Source organism: Enhydra lutris, unplaced genomic scaffold (assembly GCF_002288905.1).
Source record: "Enhydra lutris kenyoni isolate GAN:26980312 unplaced genomic scaffold, ASM228890v2 scaffoldscaffold19, whole genome shotgun sequence".
In the NCBI taxonomy this organism is placed as follows: domain Eukaryota; kingdom Metazoa; phylum Chordata; class Mammalia; order Carnivora; family Mustelidae; genus Enhydra; species Enhydra lutris.
In genome coordinates, this window is record NW_019154103.1 from 26,051,696 (window position 1) to 26,075,381 (window position 23,686).

The 23,686-nt window shown below is 38.5% G+C and overlaps 1 protein-coding gene across 9 annotated transcripts in view; it reads left to right on the plus strand.

Annotated features, from left to right (window-relative positions):
* The window catches only part of LOC111148403 (peptidylglycine alpha-amidating monooxygenase), a 159,255-nt gene that overhangs the window by 104,921 nt on the left and 30,648 nt on the right, over positions 1-23,686 (plus strand). For 5 of the 9 annotated variants that reach the window (XM_022504922.1, XM_022504924.1, XM_022504919.1 and 2 more), the window contains exons 14-15: positions 7,698-8,027; positions 17,396-17,525. In XM_022504922.1, coding sequence (XP_022360630.1) covers positions 7,698-8,027; positions 17,396-17,525 — 460 coding nt within the window. The remainder of the gene's footprint in view (positions 1-7,697; positions 8,028-17,395; positions 17,526-23,686) is intronic. The other 4 variants (XM_022504923.1, XM_022504925.1, XM_022504927.1 and 1 more) reach the window with 1 other exon arrangement.

Consider the following 23,686-nt stretch of genomic DNA (forward strand, 5'->3'; position numbering starts at 1 on the left):
TAAGTGAAGAATTGCCTGGGTCTGTAATAAGTACAATAAGCTAAACAATAAAACTCAATTAGACATTGATTCTAAGGGAAGGAAACAAATCCTGGGAGACTATATTTTAAGAAGGGTGGCATTGAGGTTTTCCAGAGCAGACACAGAAACACATCCTCTACTTATAGTTGGCCCCATTTAGGAAAATAAAGTGTGTTTTATAAGTTCTCTTTATTTCTTAGGCATCATGATTTCTTATATCTGTTCACTCTACCAGTGATACAACCCAAGCTTTCTGTCAGCATTGTTTGGGTAAAGAATAGGTTCTGAAACCAAGAGGTTTACCAGCTTCAGGCAAGAATCTATGCAGCTACTATTAGGAATTCTGACTTTGGGTGTTTCTCTCCCTTATAATCCAAGGTAAAGGTGCAATATTGAAATTTATGTTAGTTGTGTTGAGAAGATTTGATGTCTTAAAAAAAAAAAAACTCATGGCAGAGCTGAAAGTCAAAATCTACAATAGCCGTTGTCCTTGTTATTGTACATTACGCGCCAGACAGCATTTCTTTTGCTGCAGAAAGGGCCTTTAACATGTTTTATTCAGTTTGCTCCAAACTCTTCTCATTGTAGTCTTTGTGCCCTCATATAATCAATCTTGCTACTCAAAGGTCAGCACGAGCGGCTATATTCCCAAGGCAGGGAGAATATGACAAAAATATAATTTGTAGAGGGAAAACACTCCATGACCCCAGATAGTTAAAGGTCTTCAGACACCTTCTGTGAAACAGAATAATTTCACAGTAGTTTTATGCTAACAAAAATGAATTACCATTGGCATGTTTTATCAAATAAGCAGAATCAAGGGAACACAGTTGCAAGTTAAAAAGACCATAGTCTACTGTGAACGCTTGTTAAAGTAACCGTTGGTAAACCAATTCTGAGAGGAATGATACAAAGGCTAGACTTAGTAACTCAAATTTCTATTTCTTTGCTTTGTTCAAAATAGAATACTCCCTTCATTCCCCAATAAAGTACAAGTGGTTTTAGTAGCACCTTCTTGGCTAATTCCAAAAACCCACAAAGCCACTTTGCTGTTTGAAAGAGCATACAATTCTTGTTTGTATTCCCATTCGCTAAAAATTTATCAGTTCATTATGATTTACGAGCAGCTCACAAGTCTTTATATATTGAACTCATCTATCAAACACAATTCTAAATACCCCCCAAGGCTCTGGGAAGCTGAGTGGATGCTGTTTTGAATTGGCTTCCTAATCGCAGAATAGGCAGATGAGAACGATCATTTATCACACAGTTGTGCTTTCTGATATACATCTGTGTGCATGGTAGTAGCAAAACCCATCATCTGCTAACTTCCCCTTTTCTATATTTGTCTCCTTTGTTCAATTCAGTAAAAGAAACAAATAATAAAGTTTTGCTTCATTTGCGATCCTGGAGCTGGTCTTCATGATCATGTTTTATTTCACGAACCGTGGTAGGATCAATGTTAGTGATAAGTCAACGTTAATAAACCGAATCAACTGACCAGAGGGGGAAATCAAGTAGGACTGAGTTATAAACCAAAATATTAAAATCTGAAAAGAAACGCTTCTATTTTTCCATTCCTCATCTCTCTCTCTCATTAATTAGTTATTATGTTCCATGTTGCAGTCTCGTTAGCTTGGTTATTTGGCATACTTTATCAGTGGCTAAACTGCTGATAAACATCCTGTTCACTTTCCAGGTACCACAGAAATCACAGAACAATAACAAAAGTTGTTTGTTTTAGGTAATAAAGTCCTAGTGACACGCGGGGGAAATGGGACTTCATATTCTGAAGCTTACCACATTGATCCTGATCATTTTTTTTAAATGCCTCCACAATTAAGATTTTTACACTGTTTCAAAGTAACTTATTTTTTTATTCAATAATTTTGGAGCTATTTTATTAAAAAAAAAACCTCACGGGGCAATTTTTCAATGTATGTTTTTCTTCCAATTTATCTCACCATATTCTGGAAAGTAAACCAAAGACATTTTCATGTTGATGGCAGAGAATAGTGAATGGTCCCTACTAACTAGAAAAATGCCCATTGAGTCATGAAGTAGTTAATGGAAGCCCACAACTTAACAAATTGGGAGTTGAACTGGTAGTGTTTCAGATTTTCTCCTACTGTGCTGTGTTCTTTTTCCTGGCACGTTAGCTGCTACCACAGTTATGTTTTCCAAATCCAGACCCACGCAGTCAAATTACTTAAAAGAACTAGAACATTTCTGGGTTTTATAAGATAAGAATCAAAGTTTGAGTGAGAAGAAGCAAGAAATGGATTCACTGCAGCCTAAAATCATCAAAGAAATATTTTTATTGCTATTGATAGCAGAAGCAAAGGGTGACATTTTTAACAAATTATTTTTCATTGCAGATTAATTTACTGAGTATCTGCTGTGATAGGAATAGTATTAATCACTGGAAATATGACAGTGAGGAAGAAATGAGAGGATTTTTAAAATTTTTTTCACATATGGGGTGCCTGGGTGGCTCAGTGGGTTAAAGCCTCTGCCTTCAGCTCAGGTCATGATCCCAGAGCCCTGGGATCGAGCCCTGTGTCAGGCTCTCTGCTCAGCAGGGAGTCTGCTTCCCTTCCTCTCTCTCTGCCTGCCTCTCTGCCTACTTGTGATCTCTGTCAAATAAATAAAAATCTTAAAAAAATTTTTTTCACATAAAATCGTATTTATCCCTTGCCACCTGTCCCTTCCCAGATAATTGAAATATACAAAAAAAATTTTTAGAAAATCTTACAGAATTTGATCAGACATGTAAGGTATATTGCTGATGAAGTGAAAACTATTGAAGAGACGGAAAAAATTTCTACTTTTTCAAACCATTATTCTTTAGGCCAGTTTTGTACAAGTCACTATGTTACATAGATATTGACTAGTTTACAACCATTTTACATTATAATATGAAGAAGACAGGCCAGGAAAGGACAAAAAAAAACATGCTCTGTTAAAGAAGATACCCAGCCCCTGGCCTCAGAAGGCAGTTGATTTAAATAGAAAAATAAATAAATATAGTACGATTGTCAGGTCCAAGGTAATTTCACAGGAAAGGTTTTATTGGCCATTATAGATTTTTTTTTTAAAAAGGGGGGTGGGGGGGGACAACCTGGATCCAATAAAGTGATCAGTTAGAAGGTGGGCCCCCCATTCATGTTGCTCCTTCAAAGCCCAGTTCCACTTCCTCCTAGATGTGCAGGTTAGTCCTTTACCATTAATTTCCCCATCTAAAATGAGGACAAGGGGTATTTTGCAGGTATTAAATATATTCAATTGTATAAAGCAACTCAGCAAAGTAATTAGGTAATGCTAAGCTCACAAACCATATTAGCTATTACTATTATTATCATGTATAGTTTATAGAGTACTTATTTATCTGTTATCTCTGTCAACAAGAGGTAGGGTAATTATATCCAAGTTTTTCCAGGATTGTCCTAGTTTATGCCTAGTATAAATATTAAACAATACCCTTTCTCTTCTCAAATATGTCCCAGGTTGGGAAATAAATTACACGGTCATTTTAGCAGTGGGATAGCAGAATAAAATTAGCAGAATAAAATTAGAGAAGAGCACTATGGAATACATAGGTGGAAAGAGCTGAGAAAAGGCGGGGGCATATAACCAAGGAGTGTCCAGGTTGTCGGCTCCCATTGCAAGTCAGTTCCACAGAGGTAGGCCAGCTTTATACCATTACAGACAGATGATGACATTGAAGGCAGGGATGAAAATCGGTTCTGAGGAAGGGGAGAAGACCAATCAGATGATAAGAATCCCAAATGAATCATGGTAGTAGGGAGTGAAAAAAATGACACTGACATATCAGCGTTGACAAATCAGTTGACTTTGTGATTCACTGGTGACAGAGGGTTGAATCCAGCTTTCTGGACTGATTGACCCAAGACACTTTTCATCATCAAGAGAGATACCATAAAACGGATGAAATCTGAGGAGAAGATTAAGAGCTCAGTTTTAGACATGTTGAGTTCAAAATTCCTGTGAAACAGACATCCAAGTGGAAATTTCTAGAGGGTGGTTTTAGCTATCAATTTGGTAGTAAGATAGCTCCAGATATGAGAGTCATTTGTCTGGAGGCAGCAGCTGAAGACTGGGGAATGGTTGATATTTCTTGATAGGAAGGGACCTTTACCAGGGGAAGAAACGATGCCAAGGATAGACTTCAGAAAACACCAGCATTTTCATATGCTGGGCAGAAGAATAAGAGAAAGCAAAGAAGACAGGCAGAAAAGATCTAGAAAAAACAATGTTATAAGAAGAGAGTTTCTGAAGGGACCAGTGGGTCAGTATGAATGGTCTCTTGGCTTTGGCAACTAGGAGCTCTTGAGCAACTCGTGAAGAAGTCATACAGACATGAAAGAAGATGTGGAAGCAGATGCCTTTGTTCTCGGATATGAGGAAGGGTAAAGTGCCCTTGCACTGCCCAATACGGCAGACACTGGCCACATGTGGCTATTTAAAATTGGTTATACATTAGTTGGAAACAAGTAAAATTAAAAATTAAATTCCTCAGTCACACTAGCCACATTACAAGTTCTCCATAGCCCCGTGTGTCTAGTGGCTTTCATGTTGGGCAACACAGGTATAAGGATATTCCCATGATTGCAGAAAGCACCGTTAGACAGTGCTGGAATTGTTAAAGGAAAGGGAAGGCAGAAAAGTTTGAAAGTTGTAGTGCGTCTGAGGAAGGTCTCTCTTGCCTCCATGGCTGCTCAAGATAATTGCAGAGTGAGTGTGCTTTTAACCTGAGTCAAGCCTTTGGCAAAGAATTTGTAATAGAAAAGAAAGAAAGGAAGGCATTTGGGAAAGGCTCCGGAGGTACTGGGAGGGCTGGCATCCAGAACACTGGAGTGGGAATATTTCTTTGTCCAAAAACAGAGAGAGAGAGAAAGTGCAAGTACCACTTCCTTTGGTAAAGCTAGGAAGCAAATCCCTACAAAGCCACAGTGACTTGGTGAGAACGTATAGGGCTATAAATTTAAAGGAGCTTTTTTTTATTATTATAAAAATCCCAATATTTGAATACGAGATAAGAACTGAATTTTTAAAAAATTTTAGGTAAACTACAGACTGAAGCAGATGCACGTGCATGTTGCAACTAGAGATTATTTCTTTTTTGCTGGTAATTATAATAGTTACAATTTGGCGATACCTACTTTAGAATATACACTGGACTGGGCTTTTTACTTCTTGAAATGCACAAAACAATTCTGAAAGGTTGTATTAATTCATTATCTTTATAATGTTAAGTAACTTGTTTAATGGCTCAGAATAGCCACTAAGTGTCGGGGTTGGATTCAAACACTCCTGGGAAATACACACCAGACATTGTAACAGTAAAAATTCAGGGGAGGACCTGAGTGCTGCAGGAGCACAGAGCTGAGACCCCTAACCCGACCATCAAGGTGCCAAGGAAGGCATCTTGAACATAAATGACACTGAAGTAAGATCTGAAGGCTTAGGAGCTAGTTGGTTACTGGGGAGAGTGTGTCCCAGGAAGAAGAAACATCTAAGAGTTGACATTCAAGGAAGGGGACGCCATGTGGCTGTACCGTAAACTGAGAAGAAAGGGACTCTTGAGAAATGAACCCGGGGCAGAGACCACACAATTTCCTCTGTTTATTTTCTCCTCCACCCATTGCACTCAAGGTTAGATATAGATGGCTTGGAAAAATACTTAACATTTCAGGATTTCATCTATCCAGTACCGCAGAAGAGAAACTCTCTGCTTTGCGCCTAAGGATGTTGGAGATAGTCATTTAGTGGTCTCTCTCTCTCTCTCTCTCTCTTTCTCTCTCAAATGTAATCTCCATAAATGAGATGCAGCCCTGTAGCTTTGTTTTCATAAGGCCAGGGCAACCTGTGTGCAGCCAAACCCATTACATTGCTAAAGTTTGTTTTCCTAACCCAGTGATCATTGTGAATGACAATTTCAGAGGGACCGGAGCGCTGTGCATTTTCTACTTCATCACGGCTCTTAGATTTTTACTGACACACCTGAGTAACTATGCAGAGTGGCGAGTCTGCATTCCCCCATCAATATTAGCCTAATGACATGGATTCAAGTTTTCAAATGCTGATTTTTGTCTGTCCTTGAAATAATCTTTTGTTTTATTTTCAATATATGTGTTGCACTGCACAACAGCACATGAAACTATGTATGTTTAGGGGGGGTGGGGGGGCCAGAAGAACTTAGCAGAATGGATTAATTTCTTTCCTGTGAGGCCAAATGCCACGGTGGCCTAACAGATTTGGTTGAGTTGTAATTTGCTTTGTTCATTTTACTGAGATTGGCCCTATTACTTGGTAATTATTTTTTGATTGAAGATTTCACCTGGGATCAGCTGCTTTCATGGGCAAGAATTGAAAACCTACTTTGAATCATTAAACCAAGATATTTGTAAACATGACAGGATCTCTTAGCATCATTTTGGAAAGACTCCACATCCCCTTGTACCAGTTTTTAAATCATATATTCTTCAGTGTCATAGTTAAACCAGTTATCATTTACATTTCCTACTGGTCATAAAAATAAGATTTTGTAAATGTTAACTGACCATGCTATAAATATAATTAAAATTGAAGAAATAGTACTCTATCGTCATAACTGATTTCATTAGCAGCATTTGCAATAGGGTGAGGAATAAGTAGAAATGAGTGTTTGTTACCTTTGGGTTTGGCTTAAAAAAAAAAAAGCAGATTCATGTTTCTACTGAGAATGTAAACATGTTTCCCATTTACATAGTTGATATAAATGGACTTCAAACCGTAGATGTAAGTGATGAGGGTTCAAATGCTTTATGAAACTTCCATGGTCATATTTTATATCTGTCATAATGCTTTATAAGTCATTATTGTCATGGAGTTAGGTTATCATATCCAAGTTTACTTTTTAGTATAGAAAGACATAAAATATATTTTAGTGATGAATCATTCCAATGATACTAGTTTATTAAGATCTTCTCTTTTGTTTGAAAGTAATTTAGAATATTCTTTTCTTGCAAAATTATTTTTCTGGAATTTGTTCATTTCTTATTTAAAATGAACAACGGGAGCTACTTACAGGAGCACAGCCAACAAAATAATAGCAATAAAACTTTGGTTTTCCAATTTCCAAAAAGATGCGTATCTGTTACATTTCTTGTGTTTTATAGCATATGCTGAAAAATATACATTTAATTTCTTGTACATTATCCTCTAGTAAGCTTTGAAAGACAACTTCAAACGGTTTTCCCTGAAGGTAGCTGGTTCCTGATGTAGCTGTTGATAATAGCTTTAGAAATCTGATGAACCCTAACTTCCACATTAATTCAGCTCTACTGTGAAAACCATTTATTGAAACATGCCATGCAATCATATATGCATTGTTTTGTTTCCACTAATATGCAAATAGAGGTAATCTGTTGTTATTGACTCCTGAGATAACAGAAGGAATAGGTGGTATATGAAGTGAAATGGGAAGCATATTATTTTTTTTTTATTGTTCTGGAAAATCGTTTTTCCCCTCCTGCTTGAACATCTGAGAGCAAGCAGCCTTCTTGCTTACTTATTATGCCAAATCAAGAGATGGAATCCTTAAAGCACAGAATTTTGTAAATTTTGCAATCCTACCAACCCTCCACTCTTTATGTCTTCTCTTTTTTCCACAGGTGATTTCTATTCACTACTTTCCAAGCTGCTAGGAGAAAGGGAAGATGTTGTTCATGTGCATAAATATAATCCTGCAGAAAAGGCAGAATCAGAATCAGAATCAGACCTGGTAGCTGAGATTGCAAACGTAGTCCAAAAGAAGGATCTTGGCCGATCTGATACCAGAGAGAGTGCAGAGCATGAGGAGAGGGGCAATGCTATTCTTGTCAGAGACAGAATTCACAAATTCCACAGACTAGAGTCTACTTTGAGGCCAGCAGAAAGCAGAGTTTTGTCATTACAGCAGCCCCTACCTGGTGAAGGAACCTGGGAGCCAGAACACACAGGAGGTGCGTTTAGGGCTTCTTTTAAAGAACGAGTTGCGGAGTGCTACAATCCACATTAGCAAAATCTGAAGGGAATAAAACTGAATGGGTGAAAAAACTTACCATCAATAGAACTCATCAGGAGAAGAAAAAAAAACAAAACTCAGATATGAGTTATCAGATACTACCTTTGAGTTTTTGTTTTGGTCCAATACTACATAAATTTGGTGTCCATTCAGTCTCGGAGCCAGAATTACTAGGACCAAAAATATCTAGATCATGCTGGGGAGGGTGGCACATGAAATTCAGGGTAACAAATTCTTACTAAATCGGTATTCTCTATTTTCCTCGATGGAAAGCAACTGAAAATTCACCACCTGATATATAAAATCTCGGTGTATGAAATGCTTATATACTACCTTCTTTTAAAGTAATTAAATTCCTTGCAAAGGAATGTTACGCTTCCAGCATTCTCTTCCAATTGACTTGTAAAATAGAACCATTTTTATGACTTTGATTTCTTAAGCTCCATTATCAATTACTATCTTAATTGGAAAATTGAGTAGTTATTTCTGAGGGGACCTCCAGCAAGTCAGAACCTTTCGGATTTATCTTTATTTCTAACCAGGACTGGCTTCTGTACATCAGAGGACAATACCTTATTCCCTTCGGGTTTCTCTACTAGCTTGCTCATGGATGCCTCACCTTTGTCTTTAACTGTGTTGTGGCCTCTGTCGTATTGTTTCATGTTACTTGCTAATGTGGAAAGCCAAATAATACAGCATGTGGAGATCATCTCTGAAAAAGTAACGGGTATGGGTGCGTGGCAGCTGTCCATGCGTGGGCTGGAATGGCGCAGGCTGCCGGCTTGGTGTTTTCAAATACAGCTTTGCAGGAAGCCATAAATTATTCAACACCCAGCTGATTTTTATCTATAATTGAAAAAAATTAGCAGGAGGTGCCTTTTGCTTACACAGAAGTTTCAAGCCCTGTCCATTGGGACTGATCTAATAGTTTCTACGGGATGTTAACTGGGACCCAGGTTTTTACATCTTCATATTTAAATCGGATCAGCCCTGCTCTGACTTCTTCTAAATTTATCTAATGAAACTGTTTCTCAAGAGGGGGTCCCTGAACTGCATTGCATTGGAACCAGATAGAGTGCTTATGAAAAATCTAGACTCCTGAATCCTATGAGAGAACAACGAAATTGACATTTCTGAGTGTGGTATCTAGAAAATCTGCAGTTTTTCATGCCCCTATCCATCTCATAAACAAACTCGAGTGTCTTCCTGAACCCCATGAAAGATAGTAAATGGTAACCCATGCAACATGAAAGTATAAAAGGCAGAAGGGCCTCTTTGGTGAGAAGACAATTCTGTTCAAGTGTGAAATGTTAGAGTTGCAGCCCATTCATTCCATGACTTCTCTCTGTCACTCCTGAATTTGAAAAAATGTGGTAGTTATTGATAGGTATCCTAAGTGTCCATTGTAGAAATCATCATTTGACTTAAAGTACTGTATTCCTAAAACCTGTTTAGCTTTTCTAAGGAAGAAATATTTAAAATAGGGGCACCTGGGTGGCTCAGTGGGTTAAGCCTCTGCCTTCGGCTCAGGTCGTGATCTGAGGGTCCTGGGATCAAGCCCCACATCGGGCTCTCTGCTTGGCAGTGAGCCTGCTTCTCCCTCTCTCTCTCTGCCTGCCTTTCTGCTTACTTGTGATCTCTGTCTGTTAAATAAATAAATAAAATCTTTAAAAATATATATATTTAAAATACCCCAAGTACATTTACTTGCTAGATCTCCTACCTTATAGGGTGGTCAAAATGACAGTACCCAGGGAGAAAATGATTCTGCGTGATCTGGGTCAGAAAATTCCCTTTGACTTTAAATATGTGGGTAAATGTCACTGAGTTAAATAAAACAATGAATCATAGAAACATACAGCATGAATCCTAATTATAGAAAGGAAATGTGCATGTATTTCTTTTCTGAAATGATTTATTTTAGTGTTACATCACTACCCTGATTCAAAAACCTTTTAAGCATTAAATTAAAAATAGCGAAACTCATTTTTAGGTAAGCTATTTCTGAGTCTTTTTCTTTTCAATTTCCTTTCACCATTTACCATAACACAATATAATAGCTAACCTTAACTGAAAATGTTTCATTCCTTTGTGTAAGCCAGAGAAAGACCTATCCTCAGGAAGCTTCCATTTCTAAAGAAGAAAGTAGGAAGTTATTAGCATACAGTACCCAAATAAAATATATTAGTAGTCTAATACATGTGTATTTCCTAGGGTATAAATAAGGGGAATAAATTTGATGGATAATTTTCCACTGTTTTTCTCACACCCTTTCTTTACTTCAGGCAAAACTGAGAATGGGATCCTAATTGTCTGGAAGAATTAACTGTCTCCCTAAAATGCCCAATGTGCTGTAAGGAATTATATTAGCTTCAAAGAAGAAGGTGGTTTCTCATATGAGATTATTACTAAAACAAAAATGTAAGGCTTTCATGTTGCTCAATATTATAGCTCATTCTCATTTCATATATCTTTGAGACCTATTTTAATTTTCAGAAGATACTGAAGCCTAGAGAAGTTAACCCATTTCAGTGAGGTCACAGTCTGAATTTAAAACTGGGGCTTTATGACTGAACTTAAAAGTCGAATGTGCACTATCTGGTTCCTTACACTTCATTACCATTGTGCTCAAAATACGGGGTTAATTGATTTGCCCAGCTCAGATACACGTTCCCGGAGCTCTGGACCATCACTGCTTAGAGGCTGGAGAGTTCTACTCAGGACCCCGTTCTGATGTCCATCGTCCATGGCATTAGTGCACCCCAATACAGGGGCATTTTATGCTGCAGCACCTGAGATTTCATTGACTGGACCATATTTTGGAACTGTAGTACAGTAATGAATTCCATCCAGCTAATTTGAGTGGTCAAAGGTGAAATATTGATCCATTCAAAAATCTGGATGTGACTGTGTGTGGTAGACCCAGGACTACCTGAGGGACTGCCTGTGTTCTGTGGAACACCGAAAGTACTCAATAAACATTGTAATACATTAACAATAATTATGGTTATAATTGCCACCATTAATGTCACGTCAGATTGAGATTTCAAAATTTTAAACACCAAAGTAATAGAACTAAATATTAATTACTTTAACTTAAGCAGCACCCACGAGAGAATTTTCTTGGAATGTGTAGGAAAGCTGTAAAATTTGGCACTGCAATTTGATAAATTCGGAAAATGACTTGGCAGTGTTCTACCATAATGGGAGTCTGTGGCTCTTGAAATCTCTGATCACTTATATCAATCTGCCTTGATGTTTACTTGTTATGTATGATATACAGTTGTGAAAATATTCAGCTAGATAAACTGAGAAGCAAATACAGTCCTTTCTACACTTAACATCATTTGGTTTCTACCATTAGTTTGATATCTGTATGAAACAATATTAGTAGGATGGGTATAAAATCTTAGTCTTTATTCTCATTGCCTTCTGGAAACCAAAGCATTGAAAAATAAATTTAAAACTACAGATTGCTATTTTTAATGGCAGATTTGGTTGAAGTATTATTTGCTAGCATATGGAAGCCTGACTCAACATATATTGGATACCTCTGGACATCAAAAAATAATATCTGCATTTGTGTGATGCTTCTTATCAGTTAAGAGAACTCACAGCCTCTTTAAATACAGTTATGAATATTTGGATTTTACTTAATTTCTATGGACAACTTTTAGCTCACTCAGAGTTCACACTTTCTAACATATTTCAGTCATACGCTTACCTCTAGGTTCACATTTTATAGGATCCCCAGGGTAAAATAAAACATTCAATCGGCTGAATTTTCTCTCTGGAGGGAATAGTGAAATAATAAAAACACATACAGCCTTCCCTGTGAGCCAGGGTAGGTGTTTTAGATGCATTAACTTATTTAATCCCCATAACAACCTTATTTATAAAAGTATTTAGAGAGGAAGAAACTGAGGCATGGAAAGAGTAAGTCATGTGCCTTAAGAGCCATAGCTCAAGGAGCCACAATTCAAAGCCAGTCAGACTTGCTCCATGTCTTGGTTTTTAACCACTTTGTTATTCTGCCTCTCACAGTAACATAAAATAGATAGACGGATACATACATACATACACACATAATAGGAAGGCCAGAGGGAAACATGATGGCTGGTTTCTGTCCAATCATCTCATCATCTCATCTACAATTATAATAACATTAGGTGTACATTTTTTTTTAAAGATTTTATTCATTTATTTGTCAGAGAGAGAGAGAGAGAGGGAGAGATCACAAGTAGGCAGAGAGGCAGGCAGAGACAGAGGGAGAAGCAGGCTCCCTGCCGAGCAAGGAGCCCGATATGGGACTCGATCCCAGGACGCTGGGATCATGACCCGAGCCAAAGGCAGCCGCTCAACCAACTGAGCCACCCAGGCGTCCCTAGGTGTACATTTTTATTTAAGATTTTATTTATTTTATTTGAGAGGGAGCATGAGCCGGGGGAGGGGCCGAGGGAGAAGCAGATTCCCTGCTGAGCATGGTAGGGCTCAATCCTAGAACCCTGGGATCATGACCTGAGCCGAAGGCAAACACTTAACTGACTGAGCCACCCAGGTGCCCCTAGGTGTAGATTACTTTTGATCCTACTTTCTCATTCAGTATCCAAACATTTTGACCAAGTTGAAGATCTCGTTTGCAATTAAATTTTAAGAAGAAAAGAAATTCTGCTAGTGCTTTTGAGCCCTAGTTATGTCTTAATTCTCTTCCCCCACTTCATCCGCATTAAATGAAACATTATAATTTAAGTCTTGTTTTCTTTCTGACTTAAGTATAAATATTTCTCCTGTAGTTTCAGTTAATTATAGTTACTGCTGACACTTCTGATGCATAACAGTCCCTGAAAAAATAAGCCATCTTTTCCTCACTAGATGAAAATTTGCAAGTATAGAAAAAGCCACCACTACCCTCTGTTCTTGTTGAAGCTGTCTATGTGATTTCATCAGGGTCTTTTACTTAAGTGTGAAGAGACCCATCCCACTGAAGTGAAGTCACAGCTCTGGGTTTGAAATTATATTTTTTCTCAACTTTATTTAATTCTGTTCATTCTTCTGTAACACAGATGAATGAATGCCCTTTTAAATGCTTATTAATAATTTCATATGAAAGCAGCATTGATCACGAACATTAATCTCTCTCTGGGAGAGGTGTAATTCATTAATTACAGTGATTTATTGATATAATTTTAATAGTAATTTTTTTTTCTGAAATTAGTAACTTTTTTTCTAAATATACAGCTGGAATATGGCTGCACATCTACCTTTATAACACATGTAAGAATTCTGAAATAATCTTATTAGTTGACATCTGAATTTAGAGCAACTGACACTTAGATTTGTGAATGGTTTGCCCAAGGTCATGTATAAGAAATTTGTATTAATTTTCAAATTAAAACTGGAAGTCTACAGCATTAGTCATACACTGAATCACTTCATAAATGAAGGATGAGAGAAATCCAAACCTAATTTTTAACTTCTCCGTGATGGAAAATGCTACGTTTAAGTTAGAACCCAAATATATTTTATCATATAATTTCCTTAATAAGGATTTGGAATATATCTTAATTGGGGATTAGAAAATAATGATCCTTGATATTGATGACTAAAGTCTGGCCCAAGCCTACAGTTCTTTCCTGTGAAATGAGAAAATGACATGGGAGGGGGCCTGTGCTCTACTAGCATTCTGTGATTCTCATGTAACAATGGGCAGGTATTGGAAGAACCTCAGTATCAATTCCATATACATGTACCACCGGTCCTAAATGATTGTCTGGATTCTTGATCACTTAATCTTAAAAGGCACAGCCTTTAACCACCTCATGATGAAAAAGATGGTGACACCGGAAGCAAAAACAACAGTTAACCAAGCTAACCTTCACAGAGGAGAACATGAACTCAGTTTTCCTTTAACCATTTTAGAACTTCTAATTAACACAGGGACCTAGAGAATTTTGAGGTCTTGGGTCGGTAATCCTGAGAATTTTGAGGTTTTGGGTAGGTAAACTTAATAAATATTGTATGATATTTGAAAATAAAATTTAAAATAATATACAATATTATATAAATAATATATATAGAAATGACATATAAAGAAAATATAATCTCTCCAAAAATTTGCCACGCACAATGTAGTTCTCCTTGGCATTGACTCAGTACTAAACAAGCCGGGTTGCTTGCTGTGTTAACCTTCTTATTTCCTTACATATTATCTTACTGTTTTGAAAATTCACCAGAAGTATACATTTTAATAAGTACATTCCAGATATTTACACTGCTTTTCCTTCTTGAAAATTTCCACCCTAAAGGGACTCTCCTATGTGACAAAATAGGCTGTTAACAACTTAGTGCTTTTTAAAGACTTTTGAGTGCTTACCTAAGGTCAATAATTATCGGGATCATTCATAGCCAGATTGAAGCTTATTACACAAAATTTCCAATATCTTAGGAAATTTACATTTGTCCCCAGACAGTAGAGTTCTTTTGGAGACTGCATAGTATTTCTTATCAGAATTAGTATTTCTGGACCTTCCCCAGTACCTAGTTACCAATGCCTGCTGCTGAACCCCTGAACAGAAATGTTCCAGGAGATGTGATATTTTTTTTCTTTTCTTTAATGAAAAGAATTACCCCGTTAACCATTTTTATTGAGTCTCTTAACAGTGTCTTCAGCACAGTGCTGGGGGTAAAAAAGAGATAGTACGAGTGAAATATAAGATGCTAAAGGTGTTTAAAAGCTACCAACATGGACGAGTGGAGCCTGGGTCAGAGAGTTCTGTCTAGTCCATTCCTTAGGCTATTGCAATGGGCCAGACCCTGCGTAAGAGCTGGTGAAAATAGTAAATACGACATGATCCCTGGCCCCAAGAAATTCCATCTGGTTGCAGTGGTTCTGGGCTCTGAGAATCTGATGAAAGCAATTCAATATCTCTGTTGTCACGAGGTTCCATGTTTCCTGGAAGCCCTTCCGGACGCTTCAGGAGCTGGTCAGTGAGCACAGAATGATCACCACCGAATGGACAAGCTGTAACCGAGATGAGAATGGATGACATATAACCTGAGATTCAAGCAACTTTAAAATAATTTAAAACATGTTATTTGGGGAATGATTTATCCATCTGTGGATCTATTTAGACATACCTAATTGTCGGTCTTATACCACTGTCTCCAGATTTCACTTTCAAAAAGACAGTTTTAATCGTGTCGCCCCATGCTTAAAAACCTTCAGGGGCTCCTAGTTGCCTGGAGCAGCAATTTGCATCCTTTTTTCCCCCCTATTATGACAAGTGTGATAGATGGTGAATGTTACTCATCTGAGCAGCCCCATTCACATCCACCGCTGTGCCCAGAACTGTTTGCAAATGTCAGTGTGTCAGCTGTAATGGTCCCCGCTTCTCTCCAACTCCAGAAGGCGTATCAGGACACGTGAGTGAGAATGACATTCTCGATGCGCTCCAATATATTTCAAAAGTAAATTATTCCCAAACTCAGTGCTTTACTGCGACTAATAACGTACTTGCAGCAAGCCTCAAAATGATTCATGGTGGAGATCAAGACACCACAGCTCGGACTTAACATTAGTTCATTATTAAATCCATATTCCCTCGTGTGGTGTAAGGTACATCTTCCAGTCCAAGCTCTCCAGGTCAGTTGATCTTGCCTGCTGCTCCCCTAACCCCACCTGGACACACACAGGTATCTTTCTAGATTACTTAAAGATCTTGAAACATTCTGCGATTGTAAACATCCTCACTTTTGATCTTTCTGACCGAAATATTCTCTGCCCACTTCTGCACTCAGTGAACCCCCATTTACCTTTAAGTGCAAACACGTAAGGGTTTAATTTCTCTGGGAAACCTCCCAGGTCTGACCTTCACCCTGCTCTCTCCCAGCCAAGCTCCAGGAAGGATTATGGACCCTCTCCTGCATCCCAGCACCACATCCTGTCATAAGTATTTGGTTCCTGTTTTTTCTCATTTTATTGTTCACGTTCTTCAAGGCCAAAACCTGTATTTTATTTCTTTGTGTTCCCAGAATCTAGCATAATGCCTTGTATAGACAGTATACTTAGGGAATACTTGTTGAAGATGCTTCAGCAAAAGTTGTAGGCAGAACCGACCTAGGCATTCACTTGAACTGTCACATTAATTTTTACTAAAGAAAAATTAAATGTGCAAAGGTAAAGAGACTGAATGAAGTGATACTGTTTCCGTAAGTACAGTTGAGAAAATTACTTCGAAGTGTTCATTCTCACACCAACATCCTTTCAAGCTCACGGAAGCTGATTATGCAGGTCCTGGGATTCCCTTCCTTCCTCCAGTCTGTAATGCCTGTCTCTAAGGATTTCAATGCATGTTGCCACGTCCTACAGAAGATGGGAAGGAGAAATGAGACTTGAACTGCTGCTTTGCTACTTCTCGGCGTCTCTGTTGAAGCATTCAGCAGGGGAAGAAACATTGACACTGATACAGTAGACTTCACAGTATCTTCATAACTTTAAGCCTCAGTTAGTATTGCGCATCCATACAGTACGCCTCTTTATTCACTAGCACATTTATAAAAGTAATTAACACAAATAAGCCCAGGTGTTCTCTAAGTATAAAAGCATTCTGATCAGAAATGAAAATAACTTGGAAATCATCCAGTCACAAAGTTTCTGTTAATGTTCCCCTTCTCCTATGGTAGGAAACAGTGAAATGCAAGCAATGAAAGCGTGTCTCTCCATTTCCATTGTTACAGGAACACTCACGATCAGAGGAGTAAGATCGGTATCTCGGACAGGTTGCTTGTGCAGGAGATAATTAATTAGTCATGGCTTATTATAGGGTCGCGTGTATATCGAACATCCAGAATTGACAGGAGTTAGACACCACACACACACACACACACACACAGGCTTCTTGCCCATGCTTGCTATTTATTCACGTGTAAAAGCTTTGAATTAAAATGTTGCCATCCCTGTTGCCATGTTCCCCCAAAATACAATTTTTAAAGAAGAATCTTGTCGAGCAGAAAGCAGTCTCAGATTTGCTCTTTCATGACCTAAGGGTAAGCTGTTTTTACAGGCATGTCATCGATAGGAAATGCGGGCATACGGTCCCCAACCAGTTCACAGGCCCTTCCTTGATCTCACAGCTCAGGAAGCTGGCCGGCATGTGCATGTGGTGCATTGATATAGAGCACGGCTTGATTTTGTTTTCCTTGCCATCTAGTGACGGTACTGCATGAGTTTCTCCTAACCACGGTGAATCTTCATGAGGTTACACTAGCTTTCCTTCTTATACCAAATGTATGGATTTATCTTTTTAGATTTCCATGTCGAAGAAGCCCTGGGTTGGCCTGGAGTATACTTGTTACCAGGCCAGGTTTCTGGGGTGGCTCTGGACCTTAAGAATAACCTGGTGATTTTCCACAGAGGGGACCATGTCTGGGATGGAAAGTAAGTACTATTTTTCCTTCGAGGGGTAAATGAAAACACACCGAGTCCGAGTCACTTTTTGTTAAACTAAGAATAACAGTAAGAGAACTACCAACGTTCTTTTCGAACTTGATTTTTGTGAGCAAACCACATTTATTCTTTAACACATGTCTGTGAGAAGTAGCAGAAAGGAAGTCTTGTGCATTTTAAAACAAATTAAAATAGTTTCACAGTCGAGTTTATGGAAAGAAGGCAGTAACAATCTGTGATCCCACATGCTTACCATTTTCCTCCTTCCTCCTTGAAGCTACCTTCGCATTCCTCAGGAGAATAATATTAAAGGCAGTTAGGACAGTACGTTGTTGAGGCATTTCAAGACTTCAGAGGAGGTGCATCTTGAGAAATGATCAACTAAGTAAAGTTATTAGTTGACTACAGTGAAGCATTTTGTTATTTCTGTGTATATGCTGCATAAAGAATCAGTTTAAGCCAGTTGAACTCTCCTTTTCCATTGAACTGCTCCATGGCGGTGATCACCATTGGCCTTCACATTTTCATAGAGATTAATTTTATTATTCAAGTTTTCTCTTTGTAAGAGTATCAAAGACTTAAGGTCTAATTCCCCTGCTTTTCCTTCTGGGTTTTTCTTTCCAACCTTTTATTCCATGTTCCACTATCTTCTTGGATGGATTTTTGGTAAAAATGTCTATCTAACATTTATTGTTTACTTGTGGGCCTGTCTCTGTTCTAAATGTTTACATAAATCACCTCACATAGTTGGGCACTCTTACTATCACCACCATTCACATTTTCCAGATGCAGAAACCAAGAGAAGGTAAGTGTTTGCTCCACGTGTCGGAGTTAGCAAGTGGCAAAGCCAGGCTTCAGTTCCTTTCTGTCTGACGCCAGGGTTGGTCCAGGTGCCCACCCTGTGATACTGCCTTTTATGGGATTGGAAGTACATTCACAGGATGATATTTTTAAAAGCTTGGTCCAAAATTTAGCAGGTTGTGTCAGTTCTCCTGGGTAATGAATATCCATTTATTCATTTGTTTTTATCACAAATTTACACATGAAAATAAATCTTCAAATATCAATTAAGTGTCAGAATCTTCTCCATTCAGGTGTACAGCTGTAGGGTCTCATTTGGAAAACTGAGGACCTACTAGATCTGTTGTATTTCTCTTCCATTCTCAGAGGTACTGACTAAGATCGTGTTAATGCTAAGCCTGCCCTGTGGCTACACATGGATGGGATTTTCTTTGTGCAGGTGAAGAGGGAATTCAGGCAGCATTTCAAAACAGATCGCTAGCTTTGTTTTGTTTAATTGTCCTTTCCAGTTGTCACACTTGAAAATGGAATCTGAGAAGGAAATCACTTTAGAGTTCAAAGCAATCGAACTCAATATTCCTATTCATACATCTCTGTTACATCGTCTTAGTCATTATCGAACATCTAATGGTATTTTAACAAGTGCTTTTAAAAGCAAACTATTTCTATTCATTGTAGCATATTCTTCTTTTTAATGAATATTGCTACATTTTCTGCATGGATTTCTAGCCACATTTTACCAGAGGAGAAAATTACAGCGTCATTTTCTCCCATTGATACTGTTTCAGCTGGCTAAAGCTAAGTTGGATAAAGTTCAATTCTCCATTCCAAGCAAACAGCCCAGGCTGCAACAGTTTAATAGGAGAAGGGACCAGTAGGGGCCAGGTTAGGGTAGAAGATGAGGACACAAGACTATGAAGTAAGAGCCACAGAAGAACATTTTCTGTGACTTATATGTTAGTCCTAGTTAAAGAGCTGCTTTTTCCTGGCATCAAGCTCTCATCTAGATAACCAGTACCATGGGTAAATAGATTCCAGTTTCTTTGCCAAAGCCCTGGTGTGTTTATCCTGATAAATGGCACCAAGAAAGGGTGTTGTTAAAAAATGCAAGACTTCTTCAGAGCAGATGCACTGATTTAACTCATTAAGTCTCTGTTTCTTTCTTACTCATCTTTCTCTTTCAGATGTAAGAATTTCGTTCTCTCTTTTTCGTTGTGTCTCTCCTGTATTGTCTGTTGGCCTCTAGCAGGCTTTTCAATCCATACTTGCCAGGAAATTCTCTTCTGGAACTCACTTATCTGCTTTTAATCACTGTCTGCTTTATTATTCTATGAGGAGAATTAGAAATGGATTTGGATTTGTGGGTTCCATTCCTTGAACCATCATGCATGGTCTTCCTTCATGCATAAGTCGCATTATATATAATAGACAAAGTACGGTTTTTGTTCTCCCTCATTAAATATTCAAGGTTTGTTAAAAAAAAAGAAAAACCTGCCTGAAGAACTTATGACATCCTGGTGAGAGACAACCCACATTAACAATTGGGTGGAAATTGCATTCTTGTTGCTACCACTGTTTGAAGAGAGTAGTGAGAAATCCTGTATTCATCTTACTCGGAATTTTTCCCTTCCTGATATTTCCTGTGTTCCCAAAATTATAGTTTCTGTAAGGCCAGAACTTGCTCTAAATCAAATCTAAGCACTCTGTATCCCCTAATTTTTATTTATTTATTTATTTTGAGATTTTATTTATTTATTTATTTTTGACAGAGGGAGACACACAGCAAGAGAGGGAACACAAGCAGGGGGAATGGGAGAGGGAGAAGCAGGCTCCCCACCCAGCAAGGAGCCCGATGCAGGACTCCATCCCAGGACCCTGTGATCATGACCTGATTCAAAAGTAGAAGCTTAACAACTGAGCCACCCAGGCACCCCTTCCCTAATTTTTATGATGTGACCATTCTTTAACTATCAGGCCGCGCTTGGCATTAACATTCCACAATTAATATAGTACCCAGTGCTCTTTGATGTCATCATATCAACTGTTTTTATAAGTACCGTTGCTCCTCACCTCTACCTGATTTCCCTGATCACCCCTTGCTCTTCTATAAAACCATGCTAATTAAGCATGGCAACAAAACTGAAGTAATAATAATAAAAACCATTTAAGCTCCTGAAAGGCGATTGCCACTCCCTTTCTCTGTCTGATTTCCATTTTCTTCCCAGTCTGTCCCTTAATTTTAATATGGCTACTTTCAGAAGCTTCTAGCTGAAAGAAGAAATGCCTCTTAACAGCAGGGTGTAATGAAACTTTTAAGAGCCTCTGAGTCTGTCCTGGTGTTAGGGCAGCATGACAGCTGGAGCTCCTTCAAGTTTAAATGCCTCCCAGCAGGAGTTGGGTAGCTCCTGCCTGGGAACAGCTGTTCCTGGGTCTCTGTCTTAAAATCACCACTACTGTCAAGTCTTCTCTCTTGGCCTTTCTTTTATTTCTCTCAGCTAGGGTTGTGGTTCCACTAGGCAGGACTCACATCACATACCCACTTAACCAAGCCATGGGTTTTACCCCTAATTTTTAGGTGTTAAAAACGGTTTCCTTTATATCATTTATTATGTTTCACATGAAGTTGGAAGGGATCTTGGAAATTGTATCACTTGGCATTCTTTCAATAAAAGAGAAAACCAACACAAACTAGCTTAGGAAAAGAGGAAATTTATCAGTTCTTATAAGTGAAAACTTCAAAGATATGGTCATCCAAATAACATCACCCAGATCCGTTTTTTAACACATTTTCCCCTGGTTGGTTCCATTCCAGGGCCCTGAGTGATCCCTCTCCCTGTTTTCAGCCTCGGAATTGCATTATCACATACTAGTCTCACAGAAGAGATAGTCTATGTCCCTGACAGTTCAACAGAAAATCCTTAAATTGAGTCTTTTAGCCTATTTTTTGGTGTAACTTAGGTCACATTTCCTCCATCTCCGAACCAGTCATTGTGGCAGAAGAAGGAAATCCACTCTTTGGCTTTGCCTAACATTTTTGTTCTGTCCCTGGAATTTGGGAGTAGAGTTGACATCATCGGAAGAAAATGGGCTGAGAGTGAGCCTCGGAATGTTGGATCAACCAAACAAACATGGAGGTTTCATCAGCACAACGTGGGGCAGTAGACCCTGGGCACCCAGAACAGTAAATGTGCACCAGAGAGCTCACCTCCCACTTCCCACCAAATGCAGATGCCTCTTTACAAGATCTTCCAAGTCATCCAGGGCTTGAACTCGCAGTGCCAGGAAGTTCCCTACGATAGGAGACATCCTTTCCAATTATGGGACTCTTCTCGGTGTTATAAAGTTCTTCATTATGTTAAACTTAAATCTGAGTCTTCTAACTCTACTTTCATGACAGCCTAACACAGGATGAACTTACTCCCATTTTCCATGTCAGTTCCTTACATTTTTTTTTTTAAAGATTTTATTTATTTATTTGACAGACAGAGATCACAAGCAGGCAGAGAGGCAGGCAGAGAGAGAGAGGAGGGGAGGAAGCAGGCTCCCCGTTGAGCAGAGAGCCCGATGCGGGGCTTGATCCCAGGACTCTGGGATCATGACCCTAGCTGAAGGCAGAGGCTTTAACCCACTGAGCCACCCAGGTGCCCCAGTTCCTTCCATATTTGAAAGAAATCTTATCTTCTCAAGACTAAATATCCCCAGGCCCTCAACCAGTCTTTATGCTGACATGATACTGTCATCTGAAGACACTGATTTCTCATCCTTCTAAGATGTTTGGTTGGAAAGTGGCCACAATACCTCATCTATTACCGGATCAGCAGTGCAATTATTGTCCTTTAGATATCTATGAGTGTAAAAGGATTGTATTCACTTTTATTCAACAGTCATCTCACCTTGTTGCCATGTGTTGAGTCTGCTAGGATCTTCAAATATATTTCATAAAATTGTGCTCAAGTTTTATACTTATGTGGTGTTTTTAAAATATTGAATTCAGGACTCTATTCCAGTTACATTTCACCATGTTAGATTTAACAATTTACAGGTATTATTATTTTATTCTTAATTAACCAGAGAACGAGCTGTCCCTCCCAGCCTTGTATCAGGTCTGTTTGATGAGCATGCCTTTGGTATCTTCATAAATGTTCCTCATAAATGTTTTATGTAAGATTTGAATAGTTGAAAGCTTGACTTAGCAAGGTTTGTTCTTGGAGATGTGGTGTTCTGGGAATCTTCTCCCATTTGCCCACCCCCCACCAAACAGCTCACAAAACATCTCTTCATCGGTGCTTCATGGAATCTTGCTAAGATCTGTTGTTTCGGAAATCTCTCTGCATCCTAACTTTTAGAAAAATCAGTTCAAGATTAGCCTCACTAGTTTTCCGGAGTCTCTGTTAAGTTATCTGCTTGAGGTTCTGCTCTTCCATCTGCATATTCTTTTATACCTTAAGAATTTAGTGAGCTTAGAAAACAGAACTCAAAGTGACTACATGAACCTTACTTAGTACCTTCATATCTGAGAGAAAAATCACAAGAAGTTATATGGAAAGAATGTCTCCAAATTCTAGCATTTTCTCTCACATTGCCATTTGCCACTTAAGCCATTTCCTTGCCAGTGTCACGTCACTTTCTCTAGTTCTTCGTTCTGTGACTACTCTTCCATCTCTTCTGCATACGCATATTAAATTTGATAACTGGCAGGGAGATTCTCCATTCCAGTGAGGTCAGTCTTAGTAAGAGAAAAACATTTCTTTTTTCTTTCTTTCTTTCCTTTTCTCTTTTTCTTTTCTTTTCTTTCTTTCTTTCTTTTTTTTTTTTTAAAGACAGGAGACCTGGGTTTGAATCTTGATTACCATTTCCTAGGCCTGAGACATGCATGAAGATGTTTGCACTCCCTTATGCTCAATTCCCTAGCCCCAAAAATGAGGGCTTTATTAAGTGCCTCATTCTGTTGAGTAACAAAAAGCACTTTGTTAAGCACCTGGTCCTCATTGGCTTTAACAGACCTAACAAAGCCCTGGGCCATAATACATAGTTCCTTTTTCCTTTCATCCCCATTTGCGATGTCTCTGGGCACTAAAGTCATGCTGGTTTCTTTGTCTACCTCTTTTCCTCCTCACAGGGATTTTTTTTTTTGCAATGTGCTTTCTTGCAGAAGTGAACCTTTTTAACATAATATTTAAGTGTATCCATTTAAAATCTCTGGCCTCTGTATGGTTATATTTGAATTGCTAATATTGGGGGAATCTTTCCACTTATTTTTTCACTTGAAAATTTATGGTTCTAATCGATGGTTTAGAGAGGCTGGTCGGTGAGGGGGTGGGTGAAACAGGTGAAGGTGTTTAAGAACACCC